The sequence below is a fragment of the Calonectris borealis genome, chromosome 8 (assembly GCF_964195595.1).
Source record: "Calonectris borealis chromosome 8, bCalBor7.hap1.2, whole genome shotgun sequence".
NCBI classification, from domain to species: Eukaryota; Metazoa; Chordata; class Aves; order Procellariiformes; family Procellariidae; genus Calonectris; species Calonectris borealis.
In genome coordinates, this window is record NC_134319.1 from 2,708,966 (window position 1) to 2,723,881 (window position 14,916).

The 14,916-nt window shown below is 44.8% G+C and overlaps 2 protein-coding genes across 9 annotated transcripts in view; one reads left to right on the forward strand and one right to left on the reverse strand.

Annotated features, from left to right (window-relative positions):
* Positions 1-11,174, forward strand: part of JAK1 (Janus kinase 1) — a 63,834-nt gene extending 52,660 nt beyond the window's left edge. The window contains exons 16-26 of one of the 6 annotated variants that reach the window (XM_075155592.1): positions 193-328; positions 775-926; positions 2,053-2,203; positions 2,967-3,061; positions 3,237-3,429; positions 4,052-4,176; positions 4,934-5,106; positions 5,567-5,684; positions 6,089-6,199; positions 7,255-7,352; positions 11,108-11,174. In XM_075155592.1, the coding sequence (XP_075011693.1) occupies positions 193-328; positions 775-926; positions 2,053-2,203; positions 2,967-3,061; positions 3,237-3,429; positions 4,052-4,176; positions 4,934-5,106; positions 5,567-5,684; positions 6,089-6,199; positions 7,255-7,352; positions 11,108-11,123 (1,368 nt within the window). In that variant the 3' untranslated portion in view covers positions 11,124-11,174. Of the gene's footprint in view, positions 1-192; positions 329-774; positions 927-2,052; positions 2,204-2,966; positions 3,062-3,236; positions 3,430-4,051; positions 4,177-4,309; positions 4,387-4,933; positions 5,107-5,566; positions 5,685-6,088; positions 6,200-7,254; positions 8,986-9,468; positions 9,778-10,811; positions 11,045-11,107 lie in introns of those variants that run through there. The other 5 variants (XM_075155589.1, XM_075155590.1, XM_075155591.1 and 2 more) reach the window with 5 other exon arrangements.
* The window catches only part of RAVER2 (ribonucleoprotein, PTB binding 2), a 46,866-nt gene continuing 40,362 nt past the window's right edge, over positions 8,413-14,916 (reverse strand). The window contains exons 13-14 of one of the 3 annotated variants that reach the window (XM_075155594.1): positions 14,527-14,655; positions 11,084-11,230 (exon numbers count right to left, since the gene is read on the reverse strand). In XM_075155594.1, the coding sequence (XP_075011695.1) occupies positions 11,084-11,230; positions 14,527-14,655 (276 nt within the window). Of the gene's footprint in view, positions 11,231-14,526; positions 14,656-14,916 lie in introns of all 3 variants that reach the window. The other 2 variants (XM_075155595.1, XM_075155597.1) reach the window with 2 other exon arrangements.

Sequence of the window (14,916 nt, forward strand, 5' to 3'; positions counted from 1 at the left end):
AGTGTGTTTCCCTGCTCTGGGAAAGCTCCTGCTTTCCCTGTTTTTCTCTAGGATAATTTCTTCCAAGCTATATTTTTGGATTTCAGCTTGGAGTATTTTACAGCAATCCCCTATGCTACAAGTATGTTAGAGCACTTGCAGAGCATTGCTAGCTCACTGGACTCACTATATTCTTTTCCTCCCTTATTGTAGGAGGATAAGGATTTGGTACATGGAAATGTGTGTACTAAAAACATCCTACTGGCAAGAGAGGGAATTGACACTGAATATGGTCCCTTCATAAAGCTGAGCGACCCGGGAATACCAATAACTGTGCTGTCCAGACAAGGTATGGTACAGGAATCAGATTTCTCTCTTCAGTGTGGTGAGGAAGGGGAAAGGAAAAAATATCATTTATACCAGCTAGAACTGGCTCTAGAATAGAAGTAATCAGCTTCCATGAATCTGAAAAATACATGGAAGTGAAGGAGTGTTGCTGACGGTGGGTGCTTGTTGTATTCATTTCCCTTAAAAAGTCATGTTAGGTCTAGTGAGATAGTATAGAAGGAATCTCCGTTTCTGGATGGCTCAAGGCACGAGCTTGTAAAAGCCACAGAAACATCCTTCTGAGAATAGGGATTTGAGAATCAAGATTTCTCTGAAACTGGACAAATACTGCAGCTTTAGTTTATTTTAGTTAAGCACCTGTTAGACAAGAATAATTAAGTTAGAAGGCTGGTTTCTTATTCCTTCAATATTAACTGTGAAATGCTTTGATTCTGTGTTTTATTTAAGAATGCGTTGAGAGAATCCCCTGGATTGCACCTGAATGTGTTGAAGACTCGAAAAATTTAAGCGTTGCAGCAGATAAGTGGAGTTTTGGTACAACATTGTGGGAAATCTGCTATAATGGAGAAATACCACTGAAAGACAAGACGTTAGCAGAGGTAAAACTGTGTTACATAAACTTTACCTTGACATTTCAGATACATCCTCTTTGGCACTTCAGTTTCCATACCCAATTTGAATTACTTTCAACTTACATGAAAACCAGCTCAGCTGGATTTGATAAGGGGCTGATCCGTCTAAATTGCCACAGATTGCAGCGGGCATTCTTGTCCTTACTGCAAAAATTGCTAATTACTGCTTCAACCTGAACTTGCTGGGGATTTTCAAAACTCAGCGTAGTAACAATTCAACAGAACTTCTGATGCTCTCACACCTGTCCTTTTCTAACCCCTATGTCTGGTTATAAACTGATTGAGGTTCTGCTTAAAAGCAGCTAGGTTCTTCTGTTCTTGCTTGTTTCTTTTGGACGTTGGTTCAGAACTAGTCTCCTGTGGGACACCATTATTGTTCACTCTGAAATCTAAAAAAAAAAGGTAAATAAATCTTGTTCTGCCTTACTGCTGGCAGTTTCTATTCATCACTGCTGGAGTCCCTCAGCATATGTTCCAAATGTGCTGCTTCTCTCTTGAAGTTTTGCTGTGTTGGGAAGGCGTTGGAGCAAGGCAGCTGCTGCTCATCTGAAGGAAATGACTGAGTACTTGAGTCACTGCCCAAGTTGTTTTAACAGGAGGTAGCTGAAAGGAACTTGCTGCCCTGGCCACAGTCTGCTTCCTGCATGTGGCAGACAGCCGGGGTAGTTCTGCGGGGCTCAGAAAATGCACAAGCCCACGCTCAACCCATCTGCCCCGAAGCTGGTACCTTCTCAGGGGTTGTGGAGAGCAGCCGGTATGTGGTGTTTCCTTGGCAAGCATTTCCACTCGGCCATTTGTGCATGGCAGACCTGGCAGAAAAATAACTTCTGAAAGGTGAAATCTTCAGCACATTTTAGAAACTTCATGCGTTTTAAGTGGTTGCTCCAAACTACACCAGATTCAGCACAATAATAATTCTCTACTGGTAGGAGATGGTTTACAGTTACTGCTGAAAAGGAGGATTTCCTTGGTAAAATTAAGTAAAAGTTCACAATGAGTTAAGGATGTAACAGTCACCTCTTCTGATGTAGAACATGGGTTTATTAAGTTAAAAGCTAAAATTCATGCAGGAGTTTCCGTTTGCACCTTACAGAAGGAGAGGTTCTACGAGGGGCATTTTATGTTGGCGACACCATCGTGCAAAGAACTAGCTGACCTGATGAAACAGTGCATGAACTACGACCCCCATCAGAGACCCTTCTTCAGAGCGATCATGAGAGACATCAACAAACTGGAGGAACAAAGTAAGGCCTGGTTTTGCTTATCAGCTGGAGGGAGGGATAGGGAAGGCTGGTTTATTTGGCTAAGTTGGGCACCTTACAGCAGCGTTCTTGTGTGTGTACGGTTGTATTGGCAGGAGCGTGTCGCGTCCCTACAACAACGGAAATAGCCCTTTCTATAGGTGAGTGCAAAGAGGATGCGAGTGTTCAGTTCGTACTGAATGTGGGGCTTAAGTTGTGTTGGTATTACTGCCCTTTCATTCGATGGTCCGTATTTTATACAACAGCTTAAGTTAGTTTCAGGACAATCTTTGAGCTCCATGAGATTTCCATAGGAGACTCTTGACCGAATCAGAGCATTAACACTCAGATAACTCTGGTTCCTGATTCATCTTATGTTGAAGTTATTACAGAACAACTAACAGATGATCAATTAAGGGCAAAACTTGATGTCCCATACCTAGTATAAATAATCATAGAAGCTGAATAACTATTACAGGGTGGGAAGTATGTAGAGAGAAAACTGCATCAGAATCTGGAAGGAGACTCAGTGAGCAACCCACGAAGTGAGGAAGATCAGCAAGTGATAGACATACCATATACATATACACGTGGAAGAATTCCCTGTCAAGAAGGAGGCAGGGCTTAAATACGAAAAGTTCTGACAGTAGGGATAGAAACGCACTAACAGCGGCAGACTGGACGTGAGCAAGGATGCCTTGGCGTGTCAAGACCAAGATGTCCTTATGGGAATCTGTCTGACATGGGACTTCTTTTCCACTCCCAGATCCCGATATTGTCTCAGAGAAGAAGCCCTTTACAGAGGTCGATCCCACGCTCTTTGAAAAACGATTCTTGAAAAGAATCCGTGATTTGGGAGAGGTAAGCGAATGTCAGATACAGAACACAGGCAAGCGTGTGTGTGTACAGCTGTCCGTGTGTGCTTCCTGTGTCACAACAGCAAGATGTGAATCGCAAATGCCTAAAGTAGTGCATCGGTGACACTATGGTTAGCGAGTGTTGTGTTAAATAACACTATCTTTTCTTTTACGATTAGGGCCACTTTGGCAAGGTTGAACTCTGCAGATACGACCCAGAAGGCGACAACACAGGGGAGCAAGTGGCAGTTAAATCTCTAAAGCCAGAGAGTGGAGGGAATCACATCGCTGATCTCAAGAAGGAAATAGAAATCTTGAGGAATCTGTATCATGACAACATTGTGAAATATAAGGGAATTTGCATAGAAGATGGTAAATCTTCATGTAGAATATTAAAAGTATACACTAGAAGTATAAGGGTTTTCCTTTAAAAATGAAGCATTTTAAAAAGCAAAACAGCGTTAGTTCAATCTTGTGGGTTTAGATCTCTCTCTTCATGGAAAAAGCAGCAATTTATCTCTGAAGTCCTCCTCCTGCCCATTTTTGTGCTTGGCTAACCTGGATGTGAGCAATGTGGTTGGTGTTCTCACCAAATCCATTAAAAACATGAGCACCTGGGCAGGCTGGTGCTGTCTGTGTTCCAGGAGCGAGCTGACCATTGCAGCTGGGTCATAACCCTGTAAACCAGAGGTCATTATTAGAAGTATACATTATTAACAGAAAAGAGCTCTATTGTCTTACATTTGTGCATTTGCAGTAGTGATTGTTTTAAGCCAATATTAAAAACTTTAAGAACTTTTAAGTTCAGTAACTGTCCTGCCTGGAATAGATTCTCCTCTGGAATGGTACAGTGACCGTAACAGGAGTTAGCCCATAGTCTGGCCACGGTCGTGCAATATCGTTACAACTGCTGTGGGCTTGTACAAAAGTTATTGGTATTAATGACATGAGAAGGGTCACACGTCTGCAAATTAAACACACACTCCGTTTTTAGGAGGAAGTGGGATTAAACTCATCATGGAATTTCTTCCTTCTGGGAGCCTAAAGGAGTATCTCCCGCGGAACAAGAACAAAATCAATCTCAAACAGCTTCTCAGATACGCGGTTCAGATCTGCAAGGTGAGCCTGGCACCAGAGCCTTCCTGGATCTCTTCTGTTTGATTAGTCTAATATTTAATTTAATAGAGTGAGGCGGGGAGGGGAGGAGAGGCTTGCTTTATGAACAAATCCATTCTCCTTGCTTCGTCCCCAGGGACCTGAATCCTACAGCAGTCTCTCCCGTGCTTCAGGTGCTACTGGCACAAAGATCAGCAAGAGAATAATGACCAGGTTCCCTTGCATAAAAGTTTACTATGAGAAGAAGTTGTTGCTACTGCAGAATTGCAAGTATTAGGAGGGAGGACAGCGTTTAGAAAGGGTGTGTTGGCAACAGGGAAGGAGCAACATCAAGTCTAAAGCGAGGAAGAGATGCGAGTGCAGTCAGGCCATGTGAAGCAATCTGCTTTCCGCAAGAGACTGTGGTTTTGTGGTTGTGGGGGGCCAGGCAGTTATAAGAAGCTAAGTTATAGAGACAGACGATCAGTTTTAGCAGCATACAAAGGAACAGTTGCTGTGGAGAGAAGGGTCTGAAGATGGTGGCTGCTCAGCTGAAAATTAAAAGCAGAAACAGCAGTCGCAGCAGATGAGGAACCCAAAGGCCAAGTTGAAGGGGGGGTGTCAGAAGAGGGCCCTCTCCGCCAACAGACGGAGAACCTGTCACGGGCAGCCTGGCTAGAGTATTGCCACATGAGCAAGGGAGCGTTTGAAGGGGAAGTTGGAGAAAAACAGTGATTAAAGTATGGGAGAAACTAGCGTAAAAGGCTTTCTTCTCTCTTAGGGAATGGACTATTTGGGCTCCTGTCAGTACGTGCACCGTGACTTAGCAGCGAGAAACGTCCTTGTTGAAAGCGAGAACAGAGTGAAGATTGGAGACTTCGGTCTCACCAAAGCCATCGAGACCGATAAGGAGTACTACACTGTCAAAGACGACCTCGACAGCCCTGTCTTTTGGTAGTAACTTACAACTCATTTTCTTGAACCAGACTGTGCAGTGGAATGACTTGTCTGCTCCTGTAGACTTAGGCTTTTAGGCGTCCTGAAGATTTTTCCTCTTTTGATAAGAGACCTAAATAAAGACACAACATCAGAACAAGGAGGAGGCACCTGGTAGACTATACTTGCCTACTCTTGTGCTCTTTATTTCTTCCTGCACTTAATGATCTATTTTCCCATGATCTTGGTTTTGATTTTGGTCTCCTTTAGTTTCAGTGACTTGCTGTGTAACCGTCGTACCTTATTTACTACTTCTTGGCATCCCAAGCCCTATGGGCGCATTAATTTATGTACAAGGACTCTACAAATGCAGAACGTGCCTCTAGTTCGCTTGCTTTAAATGCATATGGATTGCACATGTACGAGTAGATCTGCGCAGCTCTGAATAAAGTTTAACGCTGTCCTGTTGTGCCCACAGGTATGCTCCAGAATGCTTGCTTCAGAGTAAATTTTACATCGCCTCGGATGTCTGGTCGTTTGGGGTGACGCTGTATGAACTGCTTACCTACTGTGATTCGGAGTCCAGTCCCATGGCAGTAAGTGCTTGTGAAAGAAATTGCTGCAGAAGCTGCTTAAATCAGATACTTCAAAAAAAAAAAAAAATTATTCTTTTTGGAAACAAGAAGTGCAATGAATTTATCTTATGAACTAACAACCCTCATGGTTGTCTTTCACTAAAGACCCTCTACAGAGACAAGTTGTGGTGACTGCATGTCCTGGTGAGGAAATTGTATTTATAAATGTTACTGTTTTGTGAGGAAATTATATTTATAGATGTCACTGTTTTCTAATGTGAGTCTGTGGTGCACGGTATCTGTACGATAAGCACCTACTGTTCGTTTTCTTGTGGAGATTCAAATGTCATCTCAAGGTCAAATTGAAACGGCCTGGATTTGTGCAGGGTAAGAGGATGCGCAGCTGACGACTCCTCTTTTCACAGGAGTTCTTGAAAATGATCGGCCCCACGCAGGGACAGATGACGGTGGCGCGGCTGGTGCGAGTCTTGCAAGAAGAGAAGCGTTTGCCACGTCCACCCAACTGCCCAGAGGAGGTAATGGATGCACCTGCGCTTTGATAATGACACTAAATTAGCAGCAAAAGCACCACGCATTCATGGTTGAATAGGCCTTGCAAATCTGGGTAGGAAACGCTTCAGGTATGCTATTAAAAAGGCATTTCCAAGTTTTTTCAGCATTATTATAAAACGGTTTTTGACATTGACATTCCCAAGTTTGCGACATCCCTTCAGAGGGGTTAAGAACTTTGCTTTAGTATCTGGATCCACGTCAAATCTGTTCAGAATCCTTCTGATTTTTGAAATACAGAGTTCCTGGGTGCGCGGCTACCCAGATTGGGAAGCACCTCAGCAGGGTCTCGGGTAGCAGACCCCGACGCACAGCCTGTCTTCTCCTGCCCTTGGAGGAGCCGGGAGCCAGCCAAACCCTGCCCTGGGGATGGGCTGCAGCCCCACAGCCTCCGCCAGAGCCGCAAGCCCAGAGCAGGCTGCGGGGAGGCGAGGGGCTGCCCGCGTGCCTGGCTCAGCGCAGGGCAGGCAGCTGCTGCTGTGACTCGCGAGGACGGGGAGGTGAGCGGCAGTGCGGGACCCGAGCCCTGCGCTGCGGAGCTGGAGGACTCCGCACGGGAAGGTCAGAGCAGGGCTAAGGAGGAGCTGCCTGTCCCGCTCTCTCGCAGGCTCCTGGAGCCTGAACCCGCACGGCATTTAGAGGTGGAGCAGGCTGCGGGTCGCTGGCCCCTCGCCAACAGGTACCTCCCGCCGTTAAACCAGTATAGTCATTACGGAGAGTAGGCACTAGCCATTTCGATAGAACATGCGCTCCTGAAGCTGTGATGGAGCTGTTGCATTGTTTTAAGCTGTCTGCACTACCACTGCATCAACTGTTTGCATTGTCAGACAAACATATGCCTCTACTTAAACAAAAAAACCCACTGGTAATAGATACTTGCTAATTCTGATCAAAATCTGCACCATGTTTCTGTCAGTGTTCTTCATTTCGTAGCAGTGAGAATCTGCTCCATTGTATTTACTGGAAAAACCAATTAAATGTTTCACGCATCCTTTAAAAATGTCTCTTTTGTTGTTGTTAGGTGGACCAGCTGATGAGGAAGTGCTGGATATTAAAGCATGATGAACGGACAACCTTCCACAATCTGATTCAAGGATTTGAAACAATTATGAGTAAAATGTAATTTGTTTTTTTTTTATACTGTCAGTACTTAAATGTGTGTCGAAATATAAATGCCCAAGACTCTTCATTTTTTTTTAACTACTGTAATTTGTACTCTGACTGTGCTAATGTGTTTAAAGGATTCTTTTTCCAACAGTTTTCCTTTTTAATTTTAGTCAACAGTTGGATCAATTTAATTAAGAGGTATGGCAGAAACAACAATAGCTTCAACTCCTTGTGCTGCTGTTATTGCAAGGCAGTTTTATCTTTACCCGACTATGGTCTGGCCACAATCTGAACTACCCCGATGAATGCAAACTGAAGGAGCGGTGTCAAACAGTGCTGCAGGTCTCAGTGCAACCTGTAGCATTTAAAGCAAGTCTGCTGTGCACGCTTATTCCTTGAATAACTAAACTAGTGGACATAAGAGGACTTGATACAGTAATTTAATAAGTTTTACGGGTTTTTGAGGAGGTTTTAAAAAGAAGTTTGGCTGACAAATATCCTTCATGTGCACTTAAATTTTAGTAACAAAACAACAACTTTGGCATAAAAATCCGGAGAACACAAAATAATCAGCTCGTGTTAACATTCTGCAGTTCTGAGCTCTTATATATATATTTGAAAAGAAATTCCTTGATTGTCGTGTTCAAAAAAAAAGTGTGGATCAGCATGTATAGTTACGCATTTCATTGAGCAACCTGGTTTCTGGATAAATACATTTGTTTTTCCTAACTCAGCCCTCCCACATTACACATTTCTACCCGCTGAAGCTTCCACTGATGAAGTAGCGATTAGACAGGCAAACACAATGCTTTTCGGCTTGTACTGCAGGTGAACTGCAGTGCGGTGAAATGTGCATAGGAAGTTAATTACACACTCTGGGGATAGAAAAGAAAGTCAATCTGTGTACAGCAACTTGGGGAGCACTCCCCTAACTACGAATAATTATCTAAAGGAGAGGACTGAGCAACTGGGGAAGCGTCCCTAGGAGAGGAGAGGAAGACACAAAAAAGCCCTTTTATTATCAGCGGTGCCATCGAGGGGTGCATGTCACACCCTTTTTTTTTGGTCTCTTATTTCTTTGGCCAGCGCATTAACTCATTTTAGCCGTTCTTCTGTAAAGCCGTTCACGTGGCTGACGACGATGATTCTTTAAATAACGGCATGGGCCTTTATTTAAGTGGACTGACAGACTCAAAACCGTGCACTTGTGCAGTGTTCAGTTATCCAAAGGGAAAGCCAGAGGGGCCAGACTGGGACCACCTGTGTTTTATTGTCAGGACCAGATTTAGCATTTAAACTGTACGCAAGTGGGGTGAGGGCACTGTGCTCTTCTTTTGTGAACCTGTCAGGCTTCGATAAACAGTGGTGTAACTGGAAACCTTTTGCTGACCAATGTCCTAGGACCACACCTGGATTTTGAAAATGTTGTGAGGAGATACTCAGTTCTGGCAATAACAGAAAGATGTGTTTAAATACATATCTATATATATATAAAAAATTGTAATTATGAGCCTCAACAAGGTCAGATTTATTTTTACAGTATTACCTGTTTTTTCTGTATGTCACTATGAAGCTCATTTAAATCTGTAAGCACTTTGTTACTCTTTATATAAACAAATCTAATAAAAGATTTTTTTTTTCTCCACACGTGTATCTTTTTTAATCAGAAATTAAACAGAGAAAGATTTTAAGATGTAACTTCCATAGGAATCGTGATCAGAACATGTCTTCAAAACCACCTTTCCCTACATTAAATGATTACTTTAAAGGTAGTCCAGAGATGTTTTCCTCCCACAGAAATCCATTTTAAATGCGTACCAACAATTTATTTTCATTGAAAAGCGTAACAAGTTGAGAAAGTTGCATATACAAACAGTTTGAACAAAATATTACAAGTGAATTTATCAATACATACATGTAGAATCCCAGAAAAGCTCCTAAAACCGGCGTTGCTATTTGGCTCTTAAGCAGTTACTGCCAGTGCGCGCAGTGCGCACTGCCTACACAGCACAACTGATTTTGATTGTGGGGTTTTTTTAAGCTTTGAAAAGATGTATCCTGGTCATAGCAGAAAGCTTGAAAGGCAGAGTTTAAGACTTTTTTTTTTTTTTTTTTTTTTTTAAATCAGTATTGAAAAATGGCTTCGGCATTATCTAGCAAGATTAAGTAAGAAGGACCTGGATTCTGGCCTCGATGCTCAGTGAATTAAGTCCAAATGAATTTGCAAGAGGATTCCAAGGCAGCAACCCCACCCTGTCCATCACAGAGGGCTGGCTCATAATTTATCTATCTGTCACAGACACAGAAATCGTTACTTTTGAAATCAGTAACAAGGATTAACAGCAGAAAAGAAAGACTCTAGCCAGAGTTGCTTAATGAATAAGCTAAAAATACAAAGTCCTTTTAAAAAAAAAAAAAAAAAAAAAAAAACAAAAACCAGAAAACAGAAATACAAAGCTGGGAAACAACTTCTGCAGTGCCATGGCCCGGCCCCGGGTGAGGCAGAGGCAGCGGCTCTGTGCCGTGCCGACGCTGGCCGGCTGCCGCAGTTCACAGTGTATGGGCCTGAGCCCGTGCCCTACACCTGGGAGGGGTGCGTGAGTAAATACCTTCTCCTGCTAGTGAGAACTACTTCATGCAAAAGGTAATATGTAAGGAGGAGTGAAAACCGGAGCCAGGATGTTCTGCTCTAGCAGGCTTTGGAGTGCAGCAAATTTCCAAAGTTAGGATGCTTGGAAAAAGGAAAAAAATACAGTGAAGAGCAGGAAGGCAGGATTAAAGATGTCATCCGAGGAGCACGTCAGTATTGCTTCTGCCCTAACTCTGCATCATCCAGATCCAGAAGTCGTCAGAAAATGTACAACGGCAGGCAGTTGATTTCTTCCACTTTCTTTCAGTTCTCTTTAACAACGCTCCACCACCTGAAAGTGTTGCTGCAGCCCTGCCTTACTGACCCGCACGCCTGTTGGAAGGAGGACGGTGCTTTGCCACATACACCGTTTTACACAGATGTAGTCACAAACTGTAAATTACTTATTCCAAGGAAAAGCTGTGGATTCTTGAACTAAAAGCAGATAAAGGTTACTTCACTGTCCAAGTATCACCTATCCAAATCGAATGTAATATTGCAAGGCAGCACACAGTATAGCATCTCACTTTTAACAAACATTTATTGAAAATATCACAGAGGCTCTGGTAATACATTTGGTATATCTCCATCCCAGGATTAAGAGAAATATTAAAAATATAAAGGCTGTAAATGCAGAACTCCTCTTAATCCTGGAAAGAGTAAGATTGGGAAAAAAACACATTCTGAGTTAAAAAAAATAAGAAAAAAATCACTATCAAGACTGCATCTTTTAACTTCCTCAGTCTGAGGACTAGAGAAAGGATCAGCCTTCCCTCCTCGGTATTTTTATTGCTTTCAGCTGGTAAGCTACCAAAACTCACCAAGTTCCTTTGCTTTGTCAGCTTCAGCCCACTGCTACTTCCAGTGGCAGAGGACAAAGGAAATGCCGTCCCATCCTTTCAGAAGGCAAGTCAGACTACTGAGAAATGGCTAACCTCCTAGCAATACGTACCGCTCCCTTGGCAAACGTGCCCGTTCCAGAGGTGGTTCCTCTTGGGATACTTGCAACCCACACAGAAAGAAGGATTATTTGTCTGAAGTTAAGGCAGCAATAAATAGCAGAGGTACGAAAAGCCCGCCTTCACATCCTAAGGCAGGAGTGATTATTTAGGTCTCAATAAACGCGCTTTTTTTTTAGAGAGGATTCTGCGTAACGTACTGCGGAGCCCTGAGTCTGCTGGCCAAGGTACTCCATGGGGCCAGGGTCTGGGGAGGAAATGAGGTACGAAGAGCCTCGCTTCTCGCTTCTCGCTGGAGCCACCTAAGGACAAGAAGACAAGTGACACATGATCCAGTGCAAACGGTGTCAATAAATAAAGCTTGGGAATTACCAAGGACCAGGAGCCAGTAACCAACTCCAAAGGCCCGACTCCTTTGGCTTCAAGGTCCAGCTATACACAGCTCATGAGTCAGTGTGCCCTTTCCCTAAAAAACTGCTCGTAAATGCACTGGTGCCCCACCATACGTGCGTTTTTGTGAGGGCAAAGGGCTGGCTGGGCCAGGTGGCCCCGCTCCACAGTGTGCGTTTAAAAAGCAGTAGCATAATGGCCGTGCTAGTACCCTGCAGCGTCACAGCAGCTCCAGAGACGTCCAGCCTTTAAAGTCAGTCACCAGTGGGCCACCTCTCGGTCCTCTTTCTTCTCCCTCGGAGAGCTGAATGGGTCAAACTGTCCTGGTACAGCTCTCCGTGCAAGGCCCATGTTGAAGGGCTTGGTTTCCAGCCATGCCAAAGCGGGTTTGGGTTGCGGATTATGGGTAACCATCTGCCACTTGCAGGCATGAGTCTACACGTGGTACCAAAGTGAAGGAGAGCGCAGTAACCATTCTTTTAATCAAAACTCCAATTTAGCTAACATGACTCACACCGATGCACAGAAAGTCCTGAGGGTCCCAGAGCAGGGTTTCTGGAGAGGACAAAGGTGACCTAAGCCTGCCCCACCACCAAGGGCTCCTTGGGGTACGCGAGGCTCAGGTTCAATTCCTCTGTGGGATCCATCAGAGCAGGACATTGCAATATCCATGGCCCTACAGCACTAGAAGCTGTACATGCACATTAAAGCCCACCGCCCTAATCAATGAGTCTTGATCACTTCTCTCTTTCTCCAATGTGTCATTAATTTCATTACCAAATGGTGTAAACAGTCGCCTTGTTCCGAAAGACTGAAGCATCTGCCCCGTAATAACCACCTGAACCTGATCTCGCCACATCCTGCTCAACCACACTGCGTGTCCTGGGTTAAGTCTGGCTCCTAGATCAGAAAACTTGGGGTTTTGGTTCGTGTTGGAGTGAATATTTTAGAAACCTTAGCATGCTTCACAAACCAGGACACTAATTCCTTAACTCCATCAAAAGAACAGCTGTGCTGACCAAACGTCCCTGAGCCCAACACTTCCTAGCAGTTCTCAGAAGCACCCCTTGCTAATTCGCATTCACAACTCAAATCACCCTCTGCTAAGTCCAATTTCATTTTAGCGTGCACTTGTCATTATCACGAACAGGAACTTGCTTGAGGAAAGAGTTTTAGTTTTGCCCCTGTCCCCTCTCCTGCGCTTCTAACAGCCGTGGGAATGTCGGGTGTGTACTGTAACCCTCCACCGCGTCCTGGCTCGCGCGGCAGAGTGCAGCATCACCACTGCGTGGTTCATGTAAACCTCCGACCCTGCTCCTCCTGAACCTCTGAAATGCAACTCACAGAAACAGCACAAAAACGGGTTGCAGCAAGCGCACACACACGAACACGCACTCTTAATGGACACAGAGCCTCTTGGGGACCAGCACGTGTGCCCTCTTCACTCAGATTTATCTTTTGATTCCAGGAATGAGAAAAGTACCTCGCTGCAGAGGCAAACCGTACTTCTGTTTAGTCTATGCCAAGGGACCGACCGCTCTCCTCCTGCCTTTTAGGGCATCTGGCATTAAGACAAACTTTCGAGCAAGCTGTTCAACCTCACCTCTACATACGAGCTTTCCTCTTTAGACTGGAGATAAACCGAAAGGTATTAGTTAGCTCAAACCCCAGACTACCTCCTTCTCCTGTAACAATTTCACTTGTTTCCAGTCATATCAGAGCTGTTAGGAACCTGAAAGTGCTATCTTTTGCTGCACACAGCCCGTGGCAACGTGTTCAGGTCTTGGCCATCTTTATCCCAAGACATGTCAAAGCCAGCTCCAGCCAAGCCTTGTCTCCCGTCCAGGAGTCATGAATTGCTACAGTTGCGTGTTCCTTTTAAATCTCCTCCAAAAAACAGGAATCTCATGCCAAGTCTGAGATGCCAGTTCCTGAATGCCAGAACATCATGTGCTGAACCCTGCTGCTAACCCCTGCGCAGCGAAGGGACTGAAGGCCATGATGGAGGAGAGCCGCGCAGGAGGCTGGGCCCCTAAGCTCTCCCAGATGCGACTGCCGACTTCAGCTGTGGCTCCTCTCGGCATGGCCGGGCACCATGCAAAGGCCCACGAGCTGCGCTAGAGGCTGGAGAGCCGGCTCGGTGTCCCTCCAGCAGCGCTTGGAGAGATTATCATCGCTCTCATGGCTGCACGGCTGGGGCTCGTTACGCTGATGGCTGCAGCCACTCCAAAACAGATGACAATCTGGCTTTTAAGGTCTCTCCCATCAGTAAAAACAGGAAAAATGTGATTTACCTACAGCATGAGAGTACAAATTCCTCAGGACTTCTAAGGCACTCAGGAACCAAGACGACCTACGCTCAGACTGAACAAAGCTTCTATCCCCACCATCTCGGTCTGTGTTAAACCGGCCTCCTGTTAGTCCAGACTCCAGCCTCTTTTAAGCTGGTCCTCACTGCTTCCATAGCATTTCCCCATCCCTTCTGCATCTTCCATTGATGAAAACTCAGTGTCTACTGGGTGCAACAGACAAGGAAGCTTTGCTCAATGAGTCTGGCTGAACTAGGCTGCATCTGACATCTGTTATGTATTTCAAATGAAAGCCATTTTAAAATGGTTTTCCTCCCAGGATCCACTTAACAGTATTATGAAGTGGAGGCTGTAGGTAACCTGGACACTGCCGTGACTTGCTGACTCCACTTCAGAGGTTTTATTCCAGTGGCATTCACTGCAAAACATCTGCAAGTAAGGCAAAAAAACTCATCTAAAACCAGTCTGAACTTCCTCCTCCTCCTTTGTTCACTTCCTACTTTATTCCCCTACTTCAAGGCATTTTTGCACATTCACCCTCACAGATACCATCTTTCTAAGAAGTTTGTTCACAAACATCCAGCCTCTCTTTGCCTGTGGGATGTGGTGGTTTGTGGGCTGCGAGGAGCACTGATCTCCGGGGTGCTGGAGGGCTCTGAGGGGGCCTGGCCCTAGCACACCCTGCCCAACCACTGCTTTTATTTATCGCATCCACCAGGAACTGCGTGTGACCCTGCAACTCAGGATCCGGAGGGGCACGGGTGCAGTGGAAAACTCTGCCTTGGCTTGTTATGGGTCCAAAGTCCACTCGGTGGCAGCAGACGACAAATAAGAAGCGCTTCCACCAGCAGCTGGCTCGGGCTGCATCTGCAACCACTCTGCTCCGTCTCTCCTCTCACCTTATTTAATGGGTTTTGTGGAGGAAGCTGCAAGCTGCCTGGCTGGTGTGATCCCTGGGCTCCACTGTAAAGTGTAGGCATGACCTGCAAGCAGGTACTGTAGTCTGGGTAAGATCCACCTGTAGATTCCTAAATGCAGAACGGGATCCATGATCAACCAGAAGTTGAAAGAAAATAGGTTTAATAATTCATTTTTACTTGATATAATAGTGAGCACTCAGCAGATATGAAAATATCTGAGTCACACTCAATTGCTAAAAGGAGTGTACAATTCACAGCAGCTCAGGCATGCAGCAATTTCTTGAGCAAAATGTAGGATTTGGGGGACGGTTTACTTTACAAAATTCCTTAAAAAAAAAAAAAGTGTGCTTCTCATTGGTCACAGAAACC